The sequence below is a fragment of the Ostrinia furnacalis genome, unplaced genomic scaffold (assembly GCF_004193835.3).
Source record: "Ostrinia furnacalis isolate ACB-3 unplaced genomic scaffold, ASM419383v2 OfSCF1306, whole genome shotgun sequence".
NCBI classification, from domain to species: Eukaryota; Metazoa; Arthropoda; class Insecta; order Lepidoptera; family Crambidae; genus Ostrinia; species Ostrinia furnacalis.
In genome coordinates this window covers 265,084-288,961 of record NW_021131545.1, presented here as the reverse complement: position 1 = coordinate 288,961, position 23,878 = coordinate 265,084, and the positions used below count along the sequence as shown (strand labels likewise).

General features: G+C 36.0%; 1 protein-coding gene across 1 annotated transcript in view; it reads right to left on the bottom strand.

Annotated features, from left to right (window-relative positions):
* Positions 1-22,037: 22,037 nt before the first annotated feature.
* Positions 22,038-23,878, bottom strand: part of LOC114352291 (neurotrimin) — a 109,350-nt gene continuing 107,509 nt past the window's right edge. The window contains exon 5 of the mRNA XM_028303827.1: positions 22,038-22,513. Coding sequence (XP_028159628.1) covers positions 22,251-22,513 — 263 coding nt within the window. The 3' untranslated portion in view covers positions 22,038-22,250. The remainder of the gene's footprint in view (positions 22,514-23,878) is intronic.

Genomic DNA, 23,878 nt, shown 5'->3' with positions numbered 1-23,878 from the left:
AATTGTTCATATCTTCCGAGTGATCTTTCTACCCTAGTACGTTCCTATGTAATCTTAATGAGTCTCTGTATGATTGAAACGCGGTCGTTCAGTCGCAGCGGCTATGCAAAGTGCACGCGTCGCATTTGCCGGGAATGTGCTGTTATGATCCGGATAAATCTATGCGGGGTGCCTTCGGCTACATTGAACAGTCACATTCACTTTAAGGTCCCTTGCAATTTACAATGTGCAATTGAAAAAATATTTTTATTAGAGCGCAACAAGGTCTGTATGAAAACGATGCTCAAAGTTCAATTCAGCACTACATATTAAAATTACGCTGAAGTCTGTTGTTGGTTAGAACTCAGAATATTGAAAATCTCCCTATCGCAGGTTTCCTAAATTAATGCTCGAGTTTGAAATTAGCTTCCTCCTTCGTTTGTGCTTTACTACGATCACCTCCAATAAAACTAAAAAGTTAACCAAAATATGTAATTTCGTAAGGTTCAAAATAGGCTTCAGAGTGAAACTAAGTACATGCTAAGCTAAGCTGGTGATCAGTATAGGCCACTTGGTTGAAATACGGTCGCTCTGTCGCAGAGCCATGCAGAGTGCATACTGCATACGCCGCGCACATTTGCCGGGAATGTGCAATAACGGCCCAGATAAATCTAAGCGAGTTGCCTTCGGCGTGCGATTGGCATCGGCTCGATACCGCTTGGGCCCGACTTTCGGAAATATTTCATCACTGATGTGGCTGTCATTAAAATTTTAATATACATTCAGTGATTTCTATGGCCCTATGTCCAAAGTGACGATTTTGCTCGTATGGTTTTGTAGTTATTTTACTGATTCTATGATTTCTAAATTCTATGATTAAATCGCAATTTTCTTCGTTAGCTAAATTAAGTATTCTTAGAACGTGGGTAGGCTACGACGCTTTACTTTCAGTACAATTTAAAATAACCTGCTATTTAGTAGATACTTAATTAATCTGACCATTTAAAATAAAAAAAAAAACAGCAATTCATAACTGTTAACGATGGCCACCAGTAGTAGGTATAGTAGCCGATAGATTTACGTAAAATACTTATTTTTACTTGCAATTAAACTAATTTACAGATCTTACCTACTATATTTACTTGTGATTATAATGTGTATCTGATTTTACCTATTTTAAGCTAATTATTATTAAGTTCTAATAGGTACCTACCTACTTCTAGATTCGTTACTTACCTAGACACTTAATATAGATGAAGAATATTAAACTTCCACCTCCTTCATCCTTACAATTCAACAAACGACAGGGAGGAGCGAAGCGAGCAATCGAAACGCGCAAACTTTGAACTAATTTAACTTTAAAATGTCTTTTTACCTCACTCCGACGGAAGTGTATTGACAAATGTCTTTATTTGCGACTCAACGTGTTTGCGTTACGCTAAGTAGCTACAAACAGGTCTCGACGAATTGAAATGTATGTACTTTGTGAATGCGTGTGAATGTTAGCTATACAGGGTGTTACTCGTAGGTAAATGGTATATAAAGTCAATACTAGCCTATAAGACATTTATGCATATAAATATTATACTGAAGTCGGCAATATAGTAAGCATTATCATTTTGAAAAAATATTTTTATACAAATCTCATTCAAAAATATTGTTTTCTAAGTTTAAAAAATTAAATGATGATGTCAAATTTCTGACTTCACCATACTATTGCTAGTGTCGGTTCATACCATTTACTTAACACCCTGTATAGGCAGTAGGCAGCTGTTTTAGCTCAAAGAATCCAGTTCTGAATTAACTCTAAGCCTCACAACAAAGTTCAGTTCGCATTCCTGCCTCAAAAGGCGCAGTATTTTGCCGGGGCTTGCAAATAATCCCGTGCACGTGAATTTTTATATGGCAGACTGTTATATGGTTGCAATAGTAGGTACAAATATAGATCTGTATAAACCTTTATCAAGGTATCGCGGCGTGGGCTGTTGTTCAATGTAGGCAATTGGGCGTATTGTTGTTCGCTAAAGCGTTAATTAATAGTTAATTGGTTGGGAAGTCTATAATTTATGCTATAATAAAAAAGTTTCATTATTAACAATATTATAATTTTGTTATGTAAATCGAGATCAGAGATCGGGCCTATAAAATCATCTTTCTGTATCAATAGGTTAATGATAGAGTATTTATCCAGTGTAGGTATCAGAATGTTATTTAAAACTTCATCCAGAGCCGTCCCTCTGTTAACACATTTCTAAATATAATAAAATAACATTTTATTTAATAGCGATTAAAAATAGCGATTGATTAGTATTCATAAAGGTTGAACAATGGTATTATTGTAATAATAATATTGATATTTATGTTACATCACAGACTTGCTTTGAAATCCACGGTCGAGTTCGCGAGTCAATGTCAAAGTTTTAATAAAGAGCGCCTCGCTCGTTCCGGCCGATGCAGCAGTTGCATGCTGTTTACACGCCGCTCCAGCGCCGCGCCGAAACAATGCGCCGCGTGGACGTAACTAGTATGTACCTACTACTTAACCTTTCAGATGGCTAGATGGCTATGTTTTACGTGTATTCAATTGTCATTCACGCAGTTAAAATTACTTAACAAAACATTATACGCTTTATTTATTCGTAAAATACAAATATTCAATAATTTAAATGCTATCAGGAGTAAGTACCTACTACTTAACCTTCCAGACTGTTGACTGGACTATGTATTCGTATGTTATATCCACAGCTGGACTTAGGCCACTTGTACAACAACCGGTCCTGCGCTATCCACATCCAGGTGCTTCCCGCGACCGTCGATCCTAGTGGGAGGCCTACACGACGTATTCCCGTGCGTGGTCGTCACTCGAGACTATTTTGGAAGGAGGCCGGTGGATAATTTAAAGCTTGCTTAGTACTAGTCTACAAAATAAAAAAATAATAATGAAAAAGTGTGCTGAAATACCTTGTCCACCAGACCAATAACATCTAAATATATAAAAGGAGAAACTGACCGACTTAGTGACATATCAACGCACAGCCTAAACGGCTAAACATAGGCACTTGAAATTTGGAAGGGACGTAGCTTAGGTACCGTAGAGGTGCACTAAGAAAGAAATTCCCGAAATTCCCAAGGTAACGGGAATTAGCGGGAAAATCCTTTTATATGAAAAATCTAAACCGCTTAAGTTAGACGCTTGAAATTTGGCATGCAGGTACCTTAGTAAACTTAAAGCTTAGTTACAACAGGATATTGCAAAATGCCCACGAGAACGGGAGTTAGCGGGAAAAAACATTTGTATGAAAAAATCTAAGCCGCGTAAGATAGACGCTTGAAATTTGGCATGCAGGTACCTTAGTAGACTTAAAGCTCAGTTACAACAGGATATTGCAAAATTCCCACGGGAACGGGAGTTAGCGGGATGAAACATTTGTATGAAAAAATCTAAACCGCGTAAGATAGATGAAGGGGGTAAAACGGGATCTACGCAGTACGCGTACGAAGTCGCGGGCGGCCGCTAGTACAGTATATTCAGATAAACTCCTCAGCTTTCCTGTTCCGTCAGTTGATTAAAACTCATATAAGTAAATTGTTATATTCATTAAGTCCACTTTGTGAATAATTACGTTTTCAAAACTTCTAAACGAACTATTCGCACTGTCCGCTTTTAGCAAACGACATTGGTCACTATTATCAACTGACTAATGTCTGTTTTGTCTCGTAGATTCCAGGAACGTACGTGCTGATCTATAGGTAGTGATAACCAAATTAGAGCTCGAATGCGGCCCTGGAGACCCGGAGTATGGAGTCCGCATAATGGATGGAGTGCAATGACAAATTACACACAACACGACAGATTGTTTCCTAATCATACAAGCCGTTAGAGGGCAATGGTTGAATCATTTATCAAGAGGCAAAATAAATCAATCTTCATGGATTTCTTAATATTTACAAGTTTTGTCTTATTTTATAATAAGTCTCTGATAGCAGAGAGAGGTTGTATATTACAAAGATATTGGAAAGGTTTTTTACAATGTTATTCTATTAACAGAATTCATAAGTTTTTTCTTACTGTCATTTTGTAATTGCTAGATTGATCTATTCTTCTGAAGAAAATAAAAATAAAACTAAAATGTCCTTAAGTAAACAAAATTATATTAATTTAGCAGGCTGGCGTAGTCAGTTCATTCTGAATAAATACTAGGTATTTATACATTATTATTTATGTAAAGATATCAACAGTGAATAGAGATTCAAATGCGGCACTGGCGACATAGAATTCGCATAATGGATGGTGCGCAAGGACAAATTACACACAACCACACATCACCCAACCGCGACAGATTGTTTCCTGATAAAATAATACTGGCTGATATGTGCAATGTGCATTGTTGTGCTTACTGCACCTGTAAAGTTAAGCATTTAATAAGCAGGTTTGGGCTGACACTGTGTAGGTTTGTTGTCGACACGAAAAGAAGACGAACAGTGTGCTTACCATGAGTTTACGTTAGGTGTGCTCGCTAGCGACTGCGTAAAAAAATGACATTAATTGTATGACATATTGTGCAGCGCCCCTAGCGGCTACTTTCAAGAAACAAAATCTTCATAGAGATTTTTGACGTACTCGCTAGCGAGCACACCTAACGTAAACTCATGGTAGGTACACAGGTAACGCTCGGAGCCCAAACAGCTGAAGTTAGAGACACATTTTTGGATGAAAGGTGAGCAATAAGAAAGTGTGTTTAGGAAATATGCGACTCTACATTTTGATTTATTTTAACGGAAAAATAAAAAGCCTTTATTGTTCTAATTGCAGTAATGTGGTACTCGGCGTGCGGTTTTGCTTATAGGAAAATAGATTTTTCTTAGAAAACAATAGCTAGTCTGCCACCCACAGTATACACGATATTAAAAAATACTAAGCATCATGATACAAAAAGTATACGGTCTAATACCAAAGGTCAGGGGTACAGTTATGAAAATTATTTGCTTTTACGTACCAAAATATAATTTCCTGTGGTTATTGTACAAAATACCTACAATAGAGCGAGTTACCTGGCAAATTTAAAGAAAGGCGAAGTCAAGCTAACGGAGTCTTTGTTCGGGTGATTAATAGTTTGCAGGAGACACTTTCAAAACGGTGTTTGTGGCTTCAGCCAGAAACAAAGGTTTGAGGACAAAACATACCTACACATTGCTTAAATTAATAAACGGTAGCTTTTCCCAGAGCGGGTTTTTACCTACTTGTATTGTTGTTGTTGACTGGAAGGGGAGGAGAAGATCAGCCTTAACACTAGGGTTTTAATCAGAAAAATATTTTTTTGGATAATCTATGAATGGTATCGAAATTGTACTGTGCGTGTTTTGGATTATCCATGAATGGTATCGGAATTTTCCGGTAGATATAAAGCGAACCAAAAGTCTTGGGGTTTCCCGAGTACCGAGAAATTGTGTACCGTGAATTGAGGATTCCAATAAACTGGTCTCAATATTGAAATCCAACTAATCGGAGGTCTAAATCTATGTTTGAGAACGCGTGTAACCTCAATTTACTTGATCGGTGACAATGAGGTTTCAGAAGAAACACTCTGTCTCAGGAAATATTTAGCTACAAATTCTTGATTCTAGGTTAAATTCGGGAAAACATGCCTTCGCTGAAAGATAATATTTTACTTCAATTCAGTATACATAATATAGGTCTGACACAGTCCACGTCATATTGACCATAATTGAGAATGAGAGTAAAGGAGAATTTCATGAAAAACATGTAAAAAAGAATTCAAGATAGCTACAAACATTATGTTTACACATTTTGTGGCTTGGCATCGTTGTTAGAACTCGGTAGATGGTGTTTACTCGGCCAAGAATATCAACTTATCCCAACTTCCCAACTAATATTATAAATGCGAAAGTAACTCTGTCTGTCTGTCTGTCTGTCTGTCTGTCTGTCTGTCTGTCTGTCTGTCTGTCTGTCTGTTACGCTTTCCCGCTTAAACCTCGCAACCGATTTGGATGAAATTTGGCATAGAGATAGTTTGAGTCCCGGGAAAGAACATAGGATAGTTTTTATCCCGGTTTTTGAAACAGGGACGCGCGCGATAAAGTTTTTCTGTGACAGACAAAATTCCACGCGGGCGAAGCCGCGGGCGGAAAGCTAGTAAATAAATAAAAATATTACTTACCTGTTTTTCTTCTCTCTGGAGTTCTGATTAGCCACAATACTGTATCCATTTTATTTATCACTAGAGCACGTCTAAGGAAATTACATTGTGTTTCAGTGATCCCATTTCAGTAATTCTTTATATAAATAATAATTTCCTTCCATTATCGCGTTGTCTACATTGTGCCTTGATACATCTAATAGATTTTTATTTTATCGTTTACAATCATCATCCTAATTTCAGCCACAGGACGTCCACTGTTGATCATAGGCCTCCCCCAATGACTTCCACATCGTACGGTTGGTGGCCTTCTGCTACCTTTATCAGGTCGTCGGTCCACTTTGTGGGTCACTTACAATATGTATATTGGTTAAATTCTAATACATGTCAATTGCCTTTAAACCACAACACATTTAATGTACGAGTACGAGCATAAATGAGAACGGGATCAAGTCCATAAAAATGGCGATGGAAATAAAATTATCTACCTTATTTAACCTTCAATGATAAATTACAGTAGATATTCTTTAAAAAAAATCTTATGCGAATGTTTTGTTTAAATAAAACAGGAAAGCAAATGGGGTTTTACGTAAATAGTCACACATAATTTTATTCTAGGGGGATTCCCATAAAACATAGCCAACAGCACTACACCGTTCCCGTTTCGACACATCGTCGTATTTCAATGAAAAATTGCCCAATATTCAGCTGTATTCTATTCTAGTCTGACGCTATTTTTACGCTAACGTTTTTCTATTTCTCTTTTGTCTTCTACTTGGATTTAAATTTTAGATATCATTATTTACCCACTCAAAAAAACTGCTATCAAAATAGTAAATAATGGTTCTGAGTCTAGACTCGTAGACTAAGGGGATAAGGTAAGGTTAATATTATTGTCTCATTTAGAATGAAAAGGTATCAAAATGTATTCATATAACAAACACTTTTATATGCACCTCTAAGTATCATTAACCATTTCACTACTTTCAGAATGATATTATTATGGTTCAAAGTTAAGAAAAAGCAGTGTAAAAACTCAGCCATTTTTAGCCTCTTTTTAAGGAACACCAAGTTACCAATATTTATTTTATATTTATCTTAAATAAAGCATCCACTGCTACAAGTATATTTTAACGTGCTTTACTTGATTTATTTTAATTTTGGTAGATTTATACTAAAAGATTTGTTGAATCGGCGATAAAGGGTAAACCAAATATTTGTTCCTTGTCAGTAAATAAAGTTCAATGTTTATTAATAACCAAGAAACACAACATTTCATTAACAGATCCTGCAAACTACGTAGGTAAGTACCTATACTCCACTTATCAGAAACTTTTGCGCAGTGTTAGGTACAGGTGTTTGGTTTGAGGCACTTTGTATTGCAGGGACTTCAATTTATACACATATTATGTAGCCGATATTCATATTAATCCACCCAAAGACTCATTTACCCTACATTCAGCATTCACAAAGTGTAGGTACTTTATTAACCATTAATAAGCTTGAGATAATATGATTATTAATTATTATTGTTGTTGGCTTATTTAGGCTGGGTTGCACCATCTTACTTTAACTTTGACAAACGTCCAAAATCTGTCAAAATCCATACAAAAAGCACCGGTTATCGTCAAAGTTACGGTCAAAGTTAGGTGGTGCAACTCAGCCTTATTATGTTAAGTGTATATTATTATTGTAATTTAAATACAGGTTCGTTATTACTGTTCAGATAATTCTGCTATAAATTGACGTATTAATAGGAATTGAATGTCAGTGATTGGTTCAATTATTATGAAAGTTGTAGGGAATATACTTCGTTGAATCAGTTTAAATGTAATTAAATGCTGAATTTGCAACGTAATTATCATTGAATACGTCACGAATTACGTTACGGCCTTAACAAAAATATGAACAAAAGAAATTCAGTTCAAATTAGATAAAATTGTCAGGCCAAATTTTGGCAAACAAGAATTGGGACGCAGAAATGTTTACTTTTTGTTTGGGGACTTTGCAGAAAACACGAAACGGCAATCAGCATGGAGGCTCTTCTTCACTCCAGACGCGGGCTGAATAAAGTATCTTCAGTTGAAAAAAACAAAACATTTGAAACAAGCATTTAATGCTCCGATGAAAAGTCGGCGACGCTTCCAAAGACGAATTAAATAGTCGTCTATATGAGAATGCTTCCTTAAGCACCCATTTATTATGTTAATAGGACTAGGAACGGGCAATAAAATGCATAATTTTACATAATATGCAGCAGTAACTACTTAGCTCGTAGTGTCATGGAGTACGTTTTCTGAAAACATTCAGTAAATTACTGAGCAGTTTTCTCAACTCTTTATTCTTTTTTTTATGAAGGTTTTCAATACGCATATAGTACTCTATTTGTTCAATATAATTCTATGAATGAAATTAATACTACAATATGACTTGACTTTTGTTAAAGGCGGCGGTAAAAATGCAAGCATCATTACTGTCTATGCATTTTTAAGGTATAAAAGACAGGAATATCCCTACCATTATTTTATTTGGGGTATGTTTCGTTGAATACGTGACTGTTAGACGAAGCACTTAACATTCCGTTAACATTCCGACTCTTTGCAAAATAAGTACCATCAACAAGCAAAACATTCAAATATCATTCATTTTGATGGAGTTAAAACATACGATCGGTATAAATCCATGCACTCCTAACAGATGGATACAAAGTCCCGACTCGTATTGCGTCCGTGAGTTATTTCAGAACTTTTCAATCCTCAGCCTACTTATAACTTTTCCCATCATGCTTAAGACGATACAAATAAAGAGTCCAACGAAAATCCATACAAACTGGATAGGTACTTTGTAACATAATGGCGACGATGTGATAGGTACTTTTAAAAGTATATAGAAAGTATTTATTAAATTACTGATATCTTTCTCCGTCATCATATGCTCTAGGAACAACAACATTAATATGTATAAAAATGCATGAACCTTTGATTTTCATCAATTCAGAGGCCTATTTTTACTTTACTTTTAGCTGATAGTTCGCTTTATTTGTTTACTACTCATACATAACCAAAGCCTACTCTTACTTTTGTGCTAAACATAGTTACGAGGTGACAGACAATGGATTTATGTTAGGAGCTAACAGTCAGCTGGCAATCTAGCCATTTTAGAAAATATAGTTCTAATACAACAAACTACTTGTTATTTCGTCTGTTGAATGTATCTGTTAAACGATTGTTGTATCTGGCTTTTATTAGTTTGGTCGTTAAATTGTTGACGCCGATAAATAAATACATTATTTCCGATCCTGTTTGTTCGCGAGCTCACGTCTGAGATCGAGCTCAGGCAATTGTAATAAATTAAACAGCTCGAAACTTATTCCGGCCCGATTGTAATTTAGTGAGACCGTTAAAAGTTTTACGGGCAATCTTCGGTTCGCAGTAATCTGCTCTAGCCACCATCAAACGCCGGATTGTTCCCGTAATATCGGAGAATCTAATAGGATCTCATTTGGCTTTGATCTGGACAATTTTTTTAATGGACAGGTATTAAAAAGTTTTTATTTACTTCTTTAGGTTGAATCCAAATCCTACTAAGATACACTTTTTTTAATGGAATTTTGATTGAAATAAAAATTAAGCAAAGAAAAAGAGTTATTAAATAGGTGGGTGATCAGTCAGGCTCTTTACATCAAAAATACTTTTTCAAAGAAGGCGGTCTATATCTTTCTGTCTCTGCGTTCATCACCTTTTGTATAATACTCGTACATAGCTTTTATTTCCATTGTTACGAAAATATTATTATTTCTATAAACAATAGCCAGACTAGGTCTATCTATGAGTACTAAGATGCTGGTTGCAATATTGCCGTGATAATTTATTACGCAATCAAAAATTTAATCAATTAATTTTAAACTGTAATATAAATTCAAAACTAAAGTAGCCACTGTCTAAACTAGGTGTTTAAAATTTGGAAGGGCTTTGAGACTTATGAACGAAATTACTCAACCTACACAGCTTGAATTAAATTACCTTGTGAATTATTCAAAAACTTCGCTTTAACTTGAACGAAGAATTTTGTATAGCCTATGGAACTAGTTAGCTACTGAGGTACGAATCTAAATTAAGCAAGGCCTGCGTTTTATAACCAGTTGTTTTACCATCACACCTGCTAACTATTTAGTACCAATAAATTATCACAACAACAGTCCGTTAATTAGAATTTGTTGTTGTTGTCTGGCGTTAAGAGTTGCATCTCGATCTAAATATTTTTTTAAATTATTTTAAAAACAGTCCGTTAACATTAGAATATAGCCCTCTGGCCACGTCCATCAGGACGTATCAACGAACGTAGAAGGTAATCAACCTTTGTCGTACTAATTGGACCACATTAACTTTTTTCACTTTCTGAAAATGCTGATCACTAATGCGAATGCACATAACTTTTCAAGGCGAGAGTGAATAGGCACTTACAGGGCAGATATATACCACCCTAGACTGCATCTCACTTAACATCAGGTGCAATTGCGGTCAAATACCTGCCTTGTTGTGCATGAAAAAAACTCCAGCTTTCTTAACGCCATTGAATCTAACAAGATAAGTCTAGTTCGTATTACAATCCTGCCCTTTCTGCAAGAACAAATAATGAGATGAGACTAAAAGCAGTTTGGGAACACTTGGACGTTGTAAATAGAAAGGACGAAACCAATTACATTATAGCTCGTTTCGTCTTGTCTAATTATGTTTATGGAAGGACAACATGATTATTTTGTAATTAAATACGGCTCTGGTAGAGCTAGTTGGTAGTAAAGTTCCGAATTATGATCAAATTATGTGATTACTATGCCATGTGGTCGACATGTGGTGTATACGAGTAAATTATAGATATTCTATGGTAGTCTAGTCGTTCATATGGTTTTATTTTTTATCCAAAAGGTCAAGTTATGGATTGGGCTAATAAGTAGGTCCCCCCACACAGAGGATTAACGACTCACCCAAATATGTATAGTTTATTTATGTTGTAATTATATGATCTTAATCATATTAATTATTTCGTATTACAACGACCTAGTTCACATTACTTCGTTATTATAGATACCTACCTAATTTGGCTGTGATAAAAGAAAATAAATTATTATTGTTTCCACAATGTCATGCTGACAGTAAATTGATACAATCAAAACTCAATAATATTTAACCTTACCTCTTTGAATGTAGACACGGCGATTCAATTTGTAGTCGGATGCACTAGTTGATACGGAGAACGGATGTTTGGGCCCCGTTTGTCTGAAAGCCCTTCACAAAAGGATCGCCGACGTATACAACATCTATTGGCGCAATCCTGGGTAAATTCCCGTCGAACAAGGCTACCGATTTAGCCTCTCAATATTCGGTTTCTGCTAGATGAACGGTAGATAATCTGCTCATTAGCAAACCAAGCATCGCTTCCTAGGCCCCTCGCGGTTACGACCCTCATAATCGTCAGGGATTTCTGTAAAATACTGTAAATATTGTAACAAGTGGCTAGACTAAGAGAACAGAAGTGAATTATTCGCGAGCCGGATATTCAGTTCAATTTATGAGGGGTAGTGGGAAATAAAAAGTTACTCGTACGCCCGGCGGGGGAGGGAGGTCCTGTTCCGCGGTCCAAACGGCCTTTTCATGCTAATGGGACTAGTGCTTACAATGGGATTATTCGTATTAAACGTTAGGACTGCCCTATTCGCTTTTAATTTGAATTCAACAAACAGAGATAGCCGGAGCCGAGCGAATACGGCTGTTCATGACTATGTTTACTTATCTGATTCCTAGATATTATTCATTCCGACCTTCTCTTGTTTTGTTAAACAAGATTGAGTTTAAACCTATCCAAACTTTTGTAAATGGTTTCTGTGTGATTGCAGCGAAACGAAGCAATGTCTGGTGAAAAACAAATATTCATCATCATCATCAACAGCCCTTTACAGTCCACTGCTGGACTATGAGCCTCCTCCACTATAGTGGAGGGTTTTGCCATAATCTCCACGCTAGGCAGGCGGGTTGGAGATCGCAGTTTAAAAGATTGATGTTTTTCAGAGAGCGCTGCTGCCCATTCTCTGTTTGAGTGTAGTCCCTAAGTCGCCTCTTACGACACCCGCGGGAAGAGTAGGGGTTGGTGACATATGTATTCTACTCTGCCGTCACCACACGGCGGCACGGAAAAACAAATATTAGCTGCTACATATTAATTAAGGAATCTAAATAACTTGCTGGCGACGTGACACTATCAAAGCTGCGGCGGAAACTTCGGAACTTGCGGCGGCAAAACAGCCGTAGTTTTTAAGAGTCGTTCGTGTTTTGCGGTTCTCCGAAGAAACATAAATATTAACTGGGAAGTGCCATCTAAGAAATGAAGTTACTGCGTCGTTCTAGCTCTCTATTGATATTAATTTCAGTTTTATATCACGACGTCTGTGCTGCGAAAAGATTCCAATTTGTCATACAGCTGCTTTCGTGGAAAATCTATTATTTGTAGAAAGAAGCAAGTATTATTTCAGAAGAGGAATGTGTTTTATTTATGTATGTGGCATGCTTACTGTGATGGTTTGGTGACACAGTAATATAGGTACAATGCAACACTTTTTGTGAAAAATTTGTGTATTCGATGCCCAGTAAACTAGTTATTTCTTTTTCGGTGATTTCACAAATGATACTAGTCGATGTTTAAAAGTTTTACCAGGCCATTACGAAAAGGTGTTTATTTGTTTCTTTCTCTTGCTATATTTTGTAGAACATGGATGATGTTTCATGGTTTGTTTAATATTCGAAGTGAACACTATGACGTCACAAAAACTACCAACTATAAATATGCATAACGACGGATGAGCTACAAAACAAACGGGATACGTTGAATCACACTGAAAATATGTGTCTTTTTCGCTGATCACTAAAAAACGAAAAGAAACCATTGATAATTCTACAGCCAAAGCATAGACGTGCTTGTTTTTTGGCGATCGGTCCGATGATAACGTTAAAGTGAAATATGTTCGTACAATTCAGCTTCTCTGGTAAAGTTAAGCCGGATACAAGGATGTTTCTAAAAATAAGCGTATGCGACCTCTAAGCCTATTAAAGCAAGTGTGCTTTGTCCGAGATTGATACTTACGTTTTTTATTTATTGAAATGGAACGTAAACTATCGGTTAACTCTTTTAAAATAAAAAATGAGGTGAGCGCACAACACACACAAAATACACAATCGAATTGATCCTCTCCTACTGTAATTATTAAATGCGTTCACTTTTAACTATTTTAAAAAAACATTTCATAAAATTCATTGCATGCATGCTGTTTCATAGCCTACATTGTGTGTAATTACACAGAAACCATTTTTCAGATTGATTTTAAAACCTTTTTTTGCTGCTCGTGCGATGATAACGCGAATATAAATTGTGAAAGTTTCTAGTAGAGGTATCAAAAGACCCAACTAGCTCTCTGACCTATTTATTCTAGGGTATGGCAACTTTAAAGTTAACTTTGAAGTTAGGCTGTAAAAAATATTTTAGAACGAAGTACCTAATTGAAATAAAAACAATCTATAAAGAAGTTTATCAAAGCCTAGGCAGCCCTAGCTGAGCCTAATTTATGTGAGAGCGCGTCTGAATAAAAATGTTATAAGACCAAATCGTTTGCGAGACGTAGTAAGCGCAATACTAATGGCTGCCTAGATTACAAAGCGTTGCGCAGCGTGCGTAAAGAGGTTTGCTATAGTATAATATAACTATGCCTTTGTAATAAGAATAATACAACTATAATAATTTGTATGAAATTTAAAGTAGTAGAGTGACAAGACGTAGTGTGATCAGGCCCGACTAGGTAGACCGACGATCTGGTGAAGGTCGCGGGAGGTGCCTGGATGCGGGCGGCGCAGGATCGGTCATTGTGGAAATCCTAGGGGGAGGCCTTTGTCCAGCAGTGGACGTCATTTGGCTGAAACGAACGAATAGTAGTAGGTATAATATGGAGCATTCCACGCGAAGCGGACAGGTAAAAAAAGTCGATGTTTCCGATTTCAGTAATATTTGAGTATGTTCTACCTATACATATTATTGATACGTGTACCAAATATTTTTGTAATATAATGACTAGTTTAAGAGTTATGGGTCTTCGAAGTTTTCGACAACCGGTTGGCATGCAGTACTTCAAAGCCGATTATGGAGTCATAAAATTATATATTAAAATAATTAAACCACGGGATTTATTACTTCATTTACCGTGCTTTTTAACTGTATTTTTGGAAACGAAAAAAAAATTATTTTTTCCTAAAAAAAATGCAAATTAATTTTTTTTCCTTGATTTTCACAAAGTTCGACCCTTTCGATTTTTTTATAATTATGCCACTTTCTACAAAAAGAAGTGAAATCCCACCAAAAACATTCTGTAAAAAACTAGCCAAGTCTCGATAGAGCTGCTTGTTTATCTCTAAAAAGTAATGAAATCTAGACAAAGTCGTGCCAAGTCTATGGTTCCTTACTGCAATTTCTTTATTATTATAGTTAATGTTTTGTGACTTGGCCGTTGAACAATCTTTATAAGATAAGCCTACTTGACTGATTATTGAATCAACGTTTTCCAAGTGGCAATTTTCCATCGTCAATGGGTAGCGGTTCTGGCGACAGATTGGTGCAATGGTGTCATGGAGCACCTGGTTTTGTACCCTTCAACGGCCAAGTCACACAACACTAACTATAATAATAAAGAAATTGCAGTAAGGAACCATAGACTTGGCACGACTTTGTCTAGATTTCATTACTTTTTAGAGATAAACAAGCAGCTCTATCGAGACTTGGCTAGTTTTTTACAGAATGTTTTTGGTGGGATTTCACTTCTTTTTGTAGAAAGTGGCATAATTATAAAAAAATCGAAAGGGTCGAACTTTGTGAAAATCAAGGAAAAAAAATTAATTTGCATTTTTTTTAGGAAAAAATAATTTTTTTTTCATTTCCAAAAATACAGTTAAAAAGCACGGTAAATGAAGTAATAAATCCCGTGGTTTAATTATTTTAATATATAATTTTATGACTCCATAATCGGCTTTGAAGTACTGCATGCCAACCGGTTGTCGAAAACTTCGAAGACCCATAACTCTTAAACTGGTCATTATATTACAAAAATATTTGGTACACGTATCAATAATATGTATAGGTAGAACATACTCAAATATTACTGAAATCGGAAACATCGACTTTTTTTACCTGCCCGCTTCGCGTGGAATGCCCCATATGTAATGCTTAGATAGGTACGAATTACTTTTTCAGAGGTGACAGAGTGCCTGTGCTTTTTTTTTCAATTTTGAGGCAAAGTCGAAATTGATAAAGTAACTATCATCTAAATTATTTTAAATCCTCGCAAAACGTAACTCAATCTTATGTTTACCCTCGTCATTTAATCGATATTTTAAACAATTATAACGTCTAGTCTGCTCAAAAGATGAACTTAATGTCTCACAAATCCATTATGAATCATCGTCTAGTACAATCGAATTTCATGCTCCCAAATCGAACAAAGCTATATTATGACAAATGTATCCAGCACTATTGTTTCGTAAATGTAGCACAATGTTATTCAATAAACAATTCCCAGTACTTTATCTTTGTTAATAAATACAATCATAACCGTGATATTCGTATGAGACAAGTTTCGTAATATCAGCCATGTTTCAATGGAATAACTTCGCTCCGTCGTCTGGATTTTCCTTTGAGCGTTGTGCCAACATAAGCAATAGTTATTTATCACTGAAAGTTTGTTTTAAATTTTATTTTCAGTCTAAGTTAGTTATCGCAAAAAAAATCTTTAGAAGATGGTATGATTTTTATGTTTTAGCTATTTAAACTGTTTCTTGCGATTTAAAATAAATCCGAATTAGAGTGTTAAATTACAAATCAAGTTATAATTTACAAAAAAAAATATCAGACCTTTATATTTCTTTCTATAAGTCTTCATAATCAACACTTTCCAGGCATATTCTCGTTTTTTCTCCAATTACCTAACATCCTTCATAATCTTCATACAACCCTAAAGCCCGGTGTCCACCAAGGAGGGGCAGAGCGGAGAGAAGTGTTTTGAATAAGCAATTACATTTCATTATTTCCACTTCTCTCCGCTCCGCATAGCACCACTTCGCGCCGCTGTGAAATTCTATAGAAAAATCAGTTCGCCCGACATTTCTCCGCTCCGTTCTGCTTTGGTGGAAACTGGGCCTTATACCTCCGCCACGTTTGCCAAGTCATATCACGGTTCCACCGCATTGGTTTTCGGTTCTCCGAAAGCCAACATTGCCAAAGTTCAGTCACCTACTTTCTTCTAATTCACGTAAGTATACTATGAAACACGTAAGTTGCACTGCGCTTTCGGATTTCTCACACAAAGTTAGAGGTTCCATTACACCTCAATTAGACAAACTTTTAACTCCTCTTATCCGTTGGTAGGGTTGAATTTACGTTTGACGAATGACTCTCGTGTAGTTTGCGTTTCGAATCTCGTTAGGGCACATAATGGTAACCATAATATAACTTACCATCCCCATTTTTCTTTAGTTGAGCGTCCCTGAAACAATTTTATTAGAAACATTTAATGACGATACTTCACTAAATCAACTTATCGCTGCCATAAAATATGCTAAGTGCCACTTACAACTTGACTCACTATAATGATAGTAGCTGGTGGGTGTGTCAGAGCAATAAATTGTAGGCCAAGCATATGGTAAATTGATAATCAATAAGAATTTCGACCATATCTACTCCCATTCACCATACACGTGGTAAGCTGCAAGAACAACACCGTTCATTACTTGATAAGCCTTTAATGATGTTGTAAGTGGAAGATATGCTTCAAACCCCTTCGACATTAACCCCCTCACTAATAAAAAGTTACACACTCGTTGAACAGTAGTATAAAGTGACATTTCCTACTAAATGTCACTTTAAACAAGTGTTCAACGAGTGAATAACTTTTAATTAGTAAGGGGGAAGGTAAGTAACAAGGACAGGACAATGAATACAATTTGGCGTCAATATTACTTCATTTCTAAGCAGTTTTTCTGCCTGGGAGTGTATGTAAAAGATCTTATGGATGTTTAATTAGGGAGATAAGTAATTTGATCCCTTCGCAAAGGATAAGTAACGAAATATTTATTGTGTTATGTCTTTCAGATGGAGAGATATTTCTCTGTTCTTTGTCTTTTTTACTGATCAAGGTAATTACTAGTACCTATTTCAGAATAAAAGGCGTTATCTGTGTCCATTCCTCGCAAAGGTAATATAAATAAACGTAGCGCGAGCAGATGCTCCATCTAAAATGACAATAGCAGGTTGTTTCACAAGCAAACAAACAATGGCATAATAAAAAATGTCCTAACATGAAGGGCCCGTATCCGTGGATTACGCAATTTATTGTCGTGCGAATGTCAGGACCGAACAATATCTCTAGCTTTTCAACGCGAGCGATAGGGACGTCAACCTAGAGCGGATATATCTTTCATGGGGAATTATCAAAATGTCCGAGAGATAACAGGCGGTCAACATTTGCCCCTCAATAGGCAGCATGACAAATGACGTCCTGCGTGACTCCGCGAAACTAACGAAATAGATGTTCTTCCCCCAGGGGGACAGACGCGCACGTTGCCTCGTCCTATATCCCACGTATATGTCAACTTCGCGAGAGGAGTGTGTTTGTCAGATAGGCGCCTATTGTTTTGTCTCGCTTTGTTACATCAAAAGAATCGCCTACGTACAAGATATATTGAGTTCCAACAATACTTTATTAATACATTTGGATCATTACATCCATCATTTCCTGGAATAAGAAGGTAAGCTCCTTTGAGAGACGGGAATGGATGATGGATAGAATGAGGTAATTTACAATAATTATTACCGCAAAGGTTTCAGAATTATTATTTAAATTGTAGTTTAATTAATTTAACTGGCATTCAATGGTTAACACGAGTATAATTTTGTGTATTTTAATTTCAAAGTAATACAATGCGAAATTTAAGGTAGAGCCCGTAATAACATAAATATTTAGATTTCAAATAACGGACGCAAGAAGGTTTGTTACGACGTGATATCCGTACTTACGAAAATACCATCCTAAAAGAGTAAATGGTTTTCATTTATATGAAAGCCCGCGATAGATATAAGTGTTTACACAAAAGTTTGCTGTGAATTCAACCCGAAAGATTTTTCCAATTTGGCGAGAAAGGCTCCAATGTCGGGGAGGTCACAAAGCGAATAGTAAAAATACATTCCCAAAACGTGACCGTAACTTTCTCTACCCGAGGGAGAAGAGTGGCCGAACATGACATATAAACGAAAATTCCCGGCTAGAAAAATATACCGCCGACGAGTTTTACGCCAATCGCCAATATAAATTTGTCTTTTTAGCGTTTCAAATTTGGGTTTTGACCATTCGAACGCTCTAACGGGGAGCTATGAATCCATGATGCCCGTTTTACGTTTTCTTTATGAGCAGGTCTATTCATAGGTCGCCAGGCTTTCACTGCGAATAGTTGCTGTGAAATTAAAGCGAACCTCATGAAAATTTTAATTTTCAATGAATTCCATATTAATGAATAGTTCTATTGTTTGCACTAGGCTTGCGTGTTCATATTGTAAGTATAATAATCTGTTTTAAGCTCCAGAAGAGGATATTTTTCAAAAAATCTAGTCTAGCATTATTTTATAATAAAACCACGTACCTACATTAAAATGTTATTACATTTACAATGTTATGCAAATCATACGAGTAATTGCTTGTTTTACGTGTATAGTTTTCCATTATCAAGTTTATTATATTTTAATGAGGCTCGTTGGGTGCTTCGTCTGTGCTACTTTAATTTATTACGCAACGGCTTTCATTTATTTTCTCTCTTAGAACTGAACTCAACTTATAAACCTACCTATACTAGATTATACTTAGTTAATAATCAAAATGCTTAGGAATGCCTAAGGCCCGATTCGACCAAACTTTTATCCGAGAATAACTCCAGGTATAACTGGCACATTGACAGTTTCAGTATGGGAAATATGTCAAAATGTCGAATAACTGACGATTTATTCTGAGATTAATATTTAGTCTTGTTTGGTCGAATCCACCCTAAATATTTTATCTCATCGTACTACAGCTTATAAACTAAATAAAACAGTTCCCTCAACCCTTCACTCGCCGTTTTTACAAAGTTTGCTTTAAGGTAAAAGGGTAACCCACATGTCGATATTACCTAAATAAACGTGGTCTCTTTGCGTGTACCCTGTACACGAGTAAAATATTTACGTTTTCATCAATGGCCATCCTTTATATTTACTCTCGGAAATAAACCAGTGCCTTATTTATTATGTAGAGTTCTATTTAAGTGGTTTGTTTACTTTTGAAGACTGAATAGATGAAATAAGCAATCACGTGGCATTACTTTTTGTAACGAATTATTTTATGACGTGGATTGATCGAGTTGAAGATATTTTTATGTACCTATCTAGCCTAGACTGTAATTTAAAATTCCTTGGTGCTTTTTATTAAACTTAAACTCAATTTCAATTAAAAGTAAATACGTTATCCCTTGAGTTATTTAAGATGAAATAGTTAAATGAAATTAACGCTTTATTTAGATAATGTTACGAGTATTTGTGAGAGCACATTTCGTTAATTCAAGGTTAAATAGAAGCACAATTACGAGAAGATATTAGTAATTTCGTGTGGGTTACAAAATTTGAGCTTAAATTAAATTTAGGCTGAACTTTAAAAGCGAATATTGTGTAACGAACACCGTTAATCACGAGTACCTACTTAATATTATACTCGTAAAACAAATTAGATTACATGATTGAAGTCGTTGTTGAACATTTATTTTCTAAAACATGCCTTTTTCGTTTTATAAATCAGAATAGTATTTTGACAAAGTGACCCGGACGCGTAAAGTTCGCCATACATCAAGTTAAATGAATCCCTCATTCGAACAGGGTCGCTATCTCGCGAGATAGGCAGAAAATACAGTGCTTCCTCTCTTTTTCTTTCATTTTGATACGGTCGGTTGGTACCCTTTATCCGTCCCAATTCGACCTTCCTTTAACTCGTTTCCCAGACCACGTTACTTAACGCTATGCTTTTTCCAACTTTTATGTTCGCTTGACGAGGCCGTTCTCTGAGATTTCACCCCCACAATATTTTGCGACCGATAAGTCAAATGGGTTATGTAAACAATCTCAAGAGGTTAAATCATCCAACAATAAAACTCTCCAGTCCTTTCAATTATTTTATTACTATTCTGTATTCTTATAAATCGTTAAGTAACATACTGTTTAATACATCTACATTCTGATAGTTTATTACACAACCCTTTCGTTAACTACTTGCAAAGTGTAACCGTAGATTTACAAAATCATTACTGATGTTTAAATACATAAAATGTATTTGGCGTCCAAGGTAAACAAAAAATAAATAACTTATTTACATCGAAAAATATTTACACGTCTATTTTAATATTTACAGTAACTAAACTCTTCTTATGCCTACAAATTTTAGTTTGATATTAATTTAAATAACTTACTTATACATAAATATTTAAATATTCTAAAGAAAGAAGATAACATTATACAATTCAATTGTCTTTGACAAGGTCATAAATTTTTCTATAGTCTTTTAAGCGAAATTAAACAACGTTGAAAATATAGATCGTGTTTACGAACACTTCTATGAAACAGCCGACCAATCCTATGTTTACCCTTTTATCTTATATGTTTGCTTAGAAACTCATAAATTTGTTTTTGTGTCCTCACTCAGACATGAACACGGAAACAAGGCCGAATGGGACATAAAAACCAAACTAGCCGAGAGGAACGTTTAGTAATGATCCACCAGATTCCTGCAAATGGACTGGAATGATATTATGCTTAGGCTTCCTTAAATTCTTAAAGTTCAGCGATCATTGTAGGTAAGTCGTAAAAGCGACGTACGGACCAGTTAAATTTTCCAAGTAAATATTCAGGGTTTAGGGTGATGAATTTGCGAGATATAGTCGTTTTATTGCCGCCGGTAAAGCCCGCTCGATCACTAAACCGCACTTTGAAGGACCGTGGCACAACCTTGCCAGAAAATTTGGCTCGCGTGCTCAAACACGACTGACTGCTCGCACGGCCAGGCAGCGAGGCGGCGAGTCGCGGATTATCTCATCAACGCTTATACTCTTTTACTTTCCGCAAGCAAAATTCAACCTTACAACAAATAAATCACATTGACACCGAATAAAAAATAAATAATGTGAGGTCAAACGGAGATGATTTATTAGGCAGATTACGCAGCTCAACTCGACGTCGCAAAACTTTGTAAAGAAACGAGGTTTTTCCTTCCCCTGCGTTTCGCTCTGGGAACTGTGAATTCCATTAGATTGATGCGATGTTAACGTAAAGCAAATAATATATTTAAGTGAAGTACTTACTTATCTGCTTTGCTTCGAGGTTGTGTGCTTTATCACGCAGGTGGTAATGGAGGTGAGATGTTGAAAGATATTCGATTTCCACGCAAGATCCGGAGGTATTGGAACCTCACTCGGACGCCGTTGCACTGCCGCTTGGGGAGCTTGTTTGTACAGCTAGATGGAAAGCAAATAATGCGGTAAAGAGAGCAAGTGTAGGCTTAGACACATTACACAAAGGTAAACCTCTTGCACAGATTGAATATTGCTCCAGTCGTATAGTGTAACACTGACGAAATCGATTCGTCCGTAATCTCGGCACGGGATTAAGACGACGGGCGTAGTTAGCTGGAAAAACAAAGAGAAGTCAGTCACGGATAATCTTATAACAGCTTCTTGTAAACTAAATTCCTTTAAGTCGTTTATACTGACATCATCCTAAGATAAAAGGGTAAACAGATGTATTTTCTAGAACATAAACACCTAAAATTGACTGTACATTAATAATTTTGATCACCTTATTTACCTCACAGGAAACATTAGTATCTATCGTCGTTGTATTAAATACATCCATTAACGTAATCCATCGGATTGTTAAACTCATTCAATTACAAACGCTTCTTTTCAATGTACAATTTTTACAAGGATAAAAATGGCCGATAAATTATTGTGTTGAATTTGGTCATCTTGTAGAGAGGAGTGGTGTGGTGATGGTTTCGCTGATGGTGTTGGCGAAGATGATGATGATGAGTAGTGTTAGTAGGGAGATGTATTGTGCTATGAAGGGTAGGGTGATGAGCAGCCAGGGCTTGGGGCGGTTGATGGTTGAGATGGTGGCGACGGTGGCGAGGATGGCCCGGTCGAGGCGCGGCGGCGTTGATCCTGAGCTCTGCATCGCTGCTGGCCTCTCGCCGCTCAGCACGTGGACTATCACTGACGCTGATTCTGCGAAGGACAAGTTAAAATGTTGGTGGATACAAATAAAGTAGATGTAATTAGAAAGGGACATAGATAAAATAGTTTTGTTCACGCTGAAGCGTAAAGAATGAATTCTTTGGCAGATTTTTGAAAATTTTATTTTCAAAAATCTAAAGCAGCTAAAGTTAGTAGTGTTTGTTTATAATATTTAATGTAAAATTGTGTAAACCTCCGTCATCTTAAACACTTCTTTGTATGTACTTCAATTTAGTCAGTACGATTCATTCACACCACTGCAGCACTGTTTCAAATGAAAATCAATGCAGGTTTATACATATTATTTAAACCCTTGTTCCAAGATATTTGAAATATCATTTTCTATAATGTACTAATCAGTTAATATAGATCAAATAACATATTCGTGTAATTTAGTTCAAAATTAACAAAGTTTGCATTTACGTAAAATCAGAAATGTATTAATTTACGAATGAGCCCAGTAATATGATGGTTGTTTATTTCAGTAAATTTAATTTGTACAAAACGCTCGCTAACCAAGCTGCCAAATTTGTAAATGTAAATCATCCAACGTTTTGCATTTAAACTTATTATTGTGCACATTGAATATAGCAGCGTCAGTGTTTCATACTGTTGGTAATTGCGAATGAGATTTGTTATTGTAGCCGATAGTCGTAACGTTGATATATTTATCATTTGCTGACATTAATCGGCTATTAAATTAACGAGATCGTGCTTATTCTTCCTGACAGATGACTATGGTAACAAAGGATAAAATCAAATATGGTTGGGAGATCAAGTTGCAAAACTACAAATGGATAATTTAATATGATAAGTACTATTGTTTGATAATGGTAGAGTATTTGGGATTTCATAAACAGCTTTACATCTGTGTAAACGTTTAAATCAAAATCAGTAAACTGAAAGTTATTATTTACCTAATTATAATTTACCAAACTCATTCAACTCTTAATTGTTTTTATCAGAAATTGGGTTTCACAATTGGGCGGTACCTAACCTACTCAATAAGGGTGGTTGGTTCAACCCGTTATAAAAACTAAACAGCTGCCTGACTTACTTTATTAACGAAAGGTTAAAGCTGTAACTTTAATAAAATCTTTATTTGACCGTACAGTTTTATTGATTTCCACCCACGAACGGAACTAACATTTCACGTGCCGTAAAAAGTGATTTAGTACGATAGCCAATAATTAACATACAATGTTGCTACCATAATCCCCACGCTTGGCAGGCGGGTTGGAGATCGCAGTTTAAAAGATTGATGTTTTTCAGAGAGCGCTGCTGCCCGTTCTCTGTTTGATGTGTGGACCCTAAGTCGCCTCTTACGACACCCGCGGGAAGAGTAGGCGTTGGTGA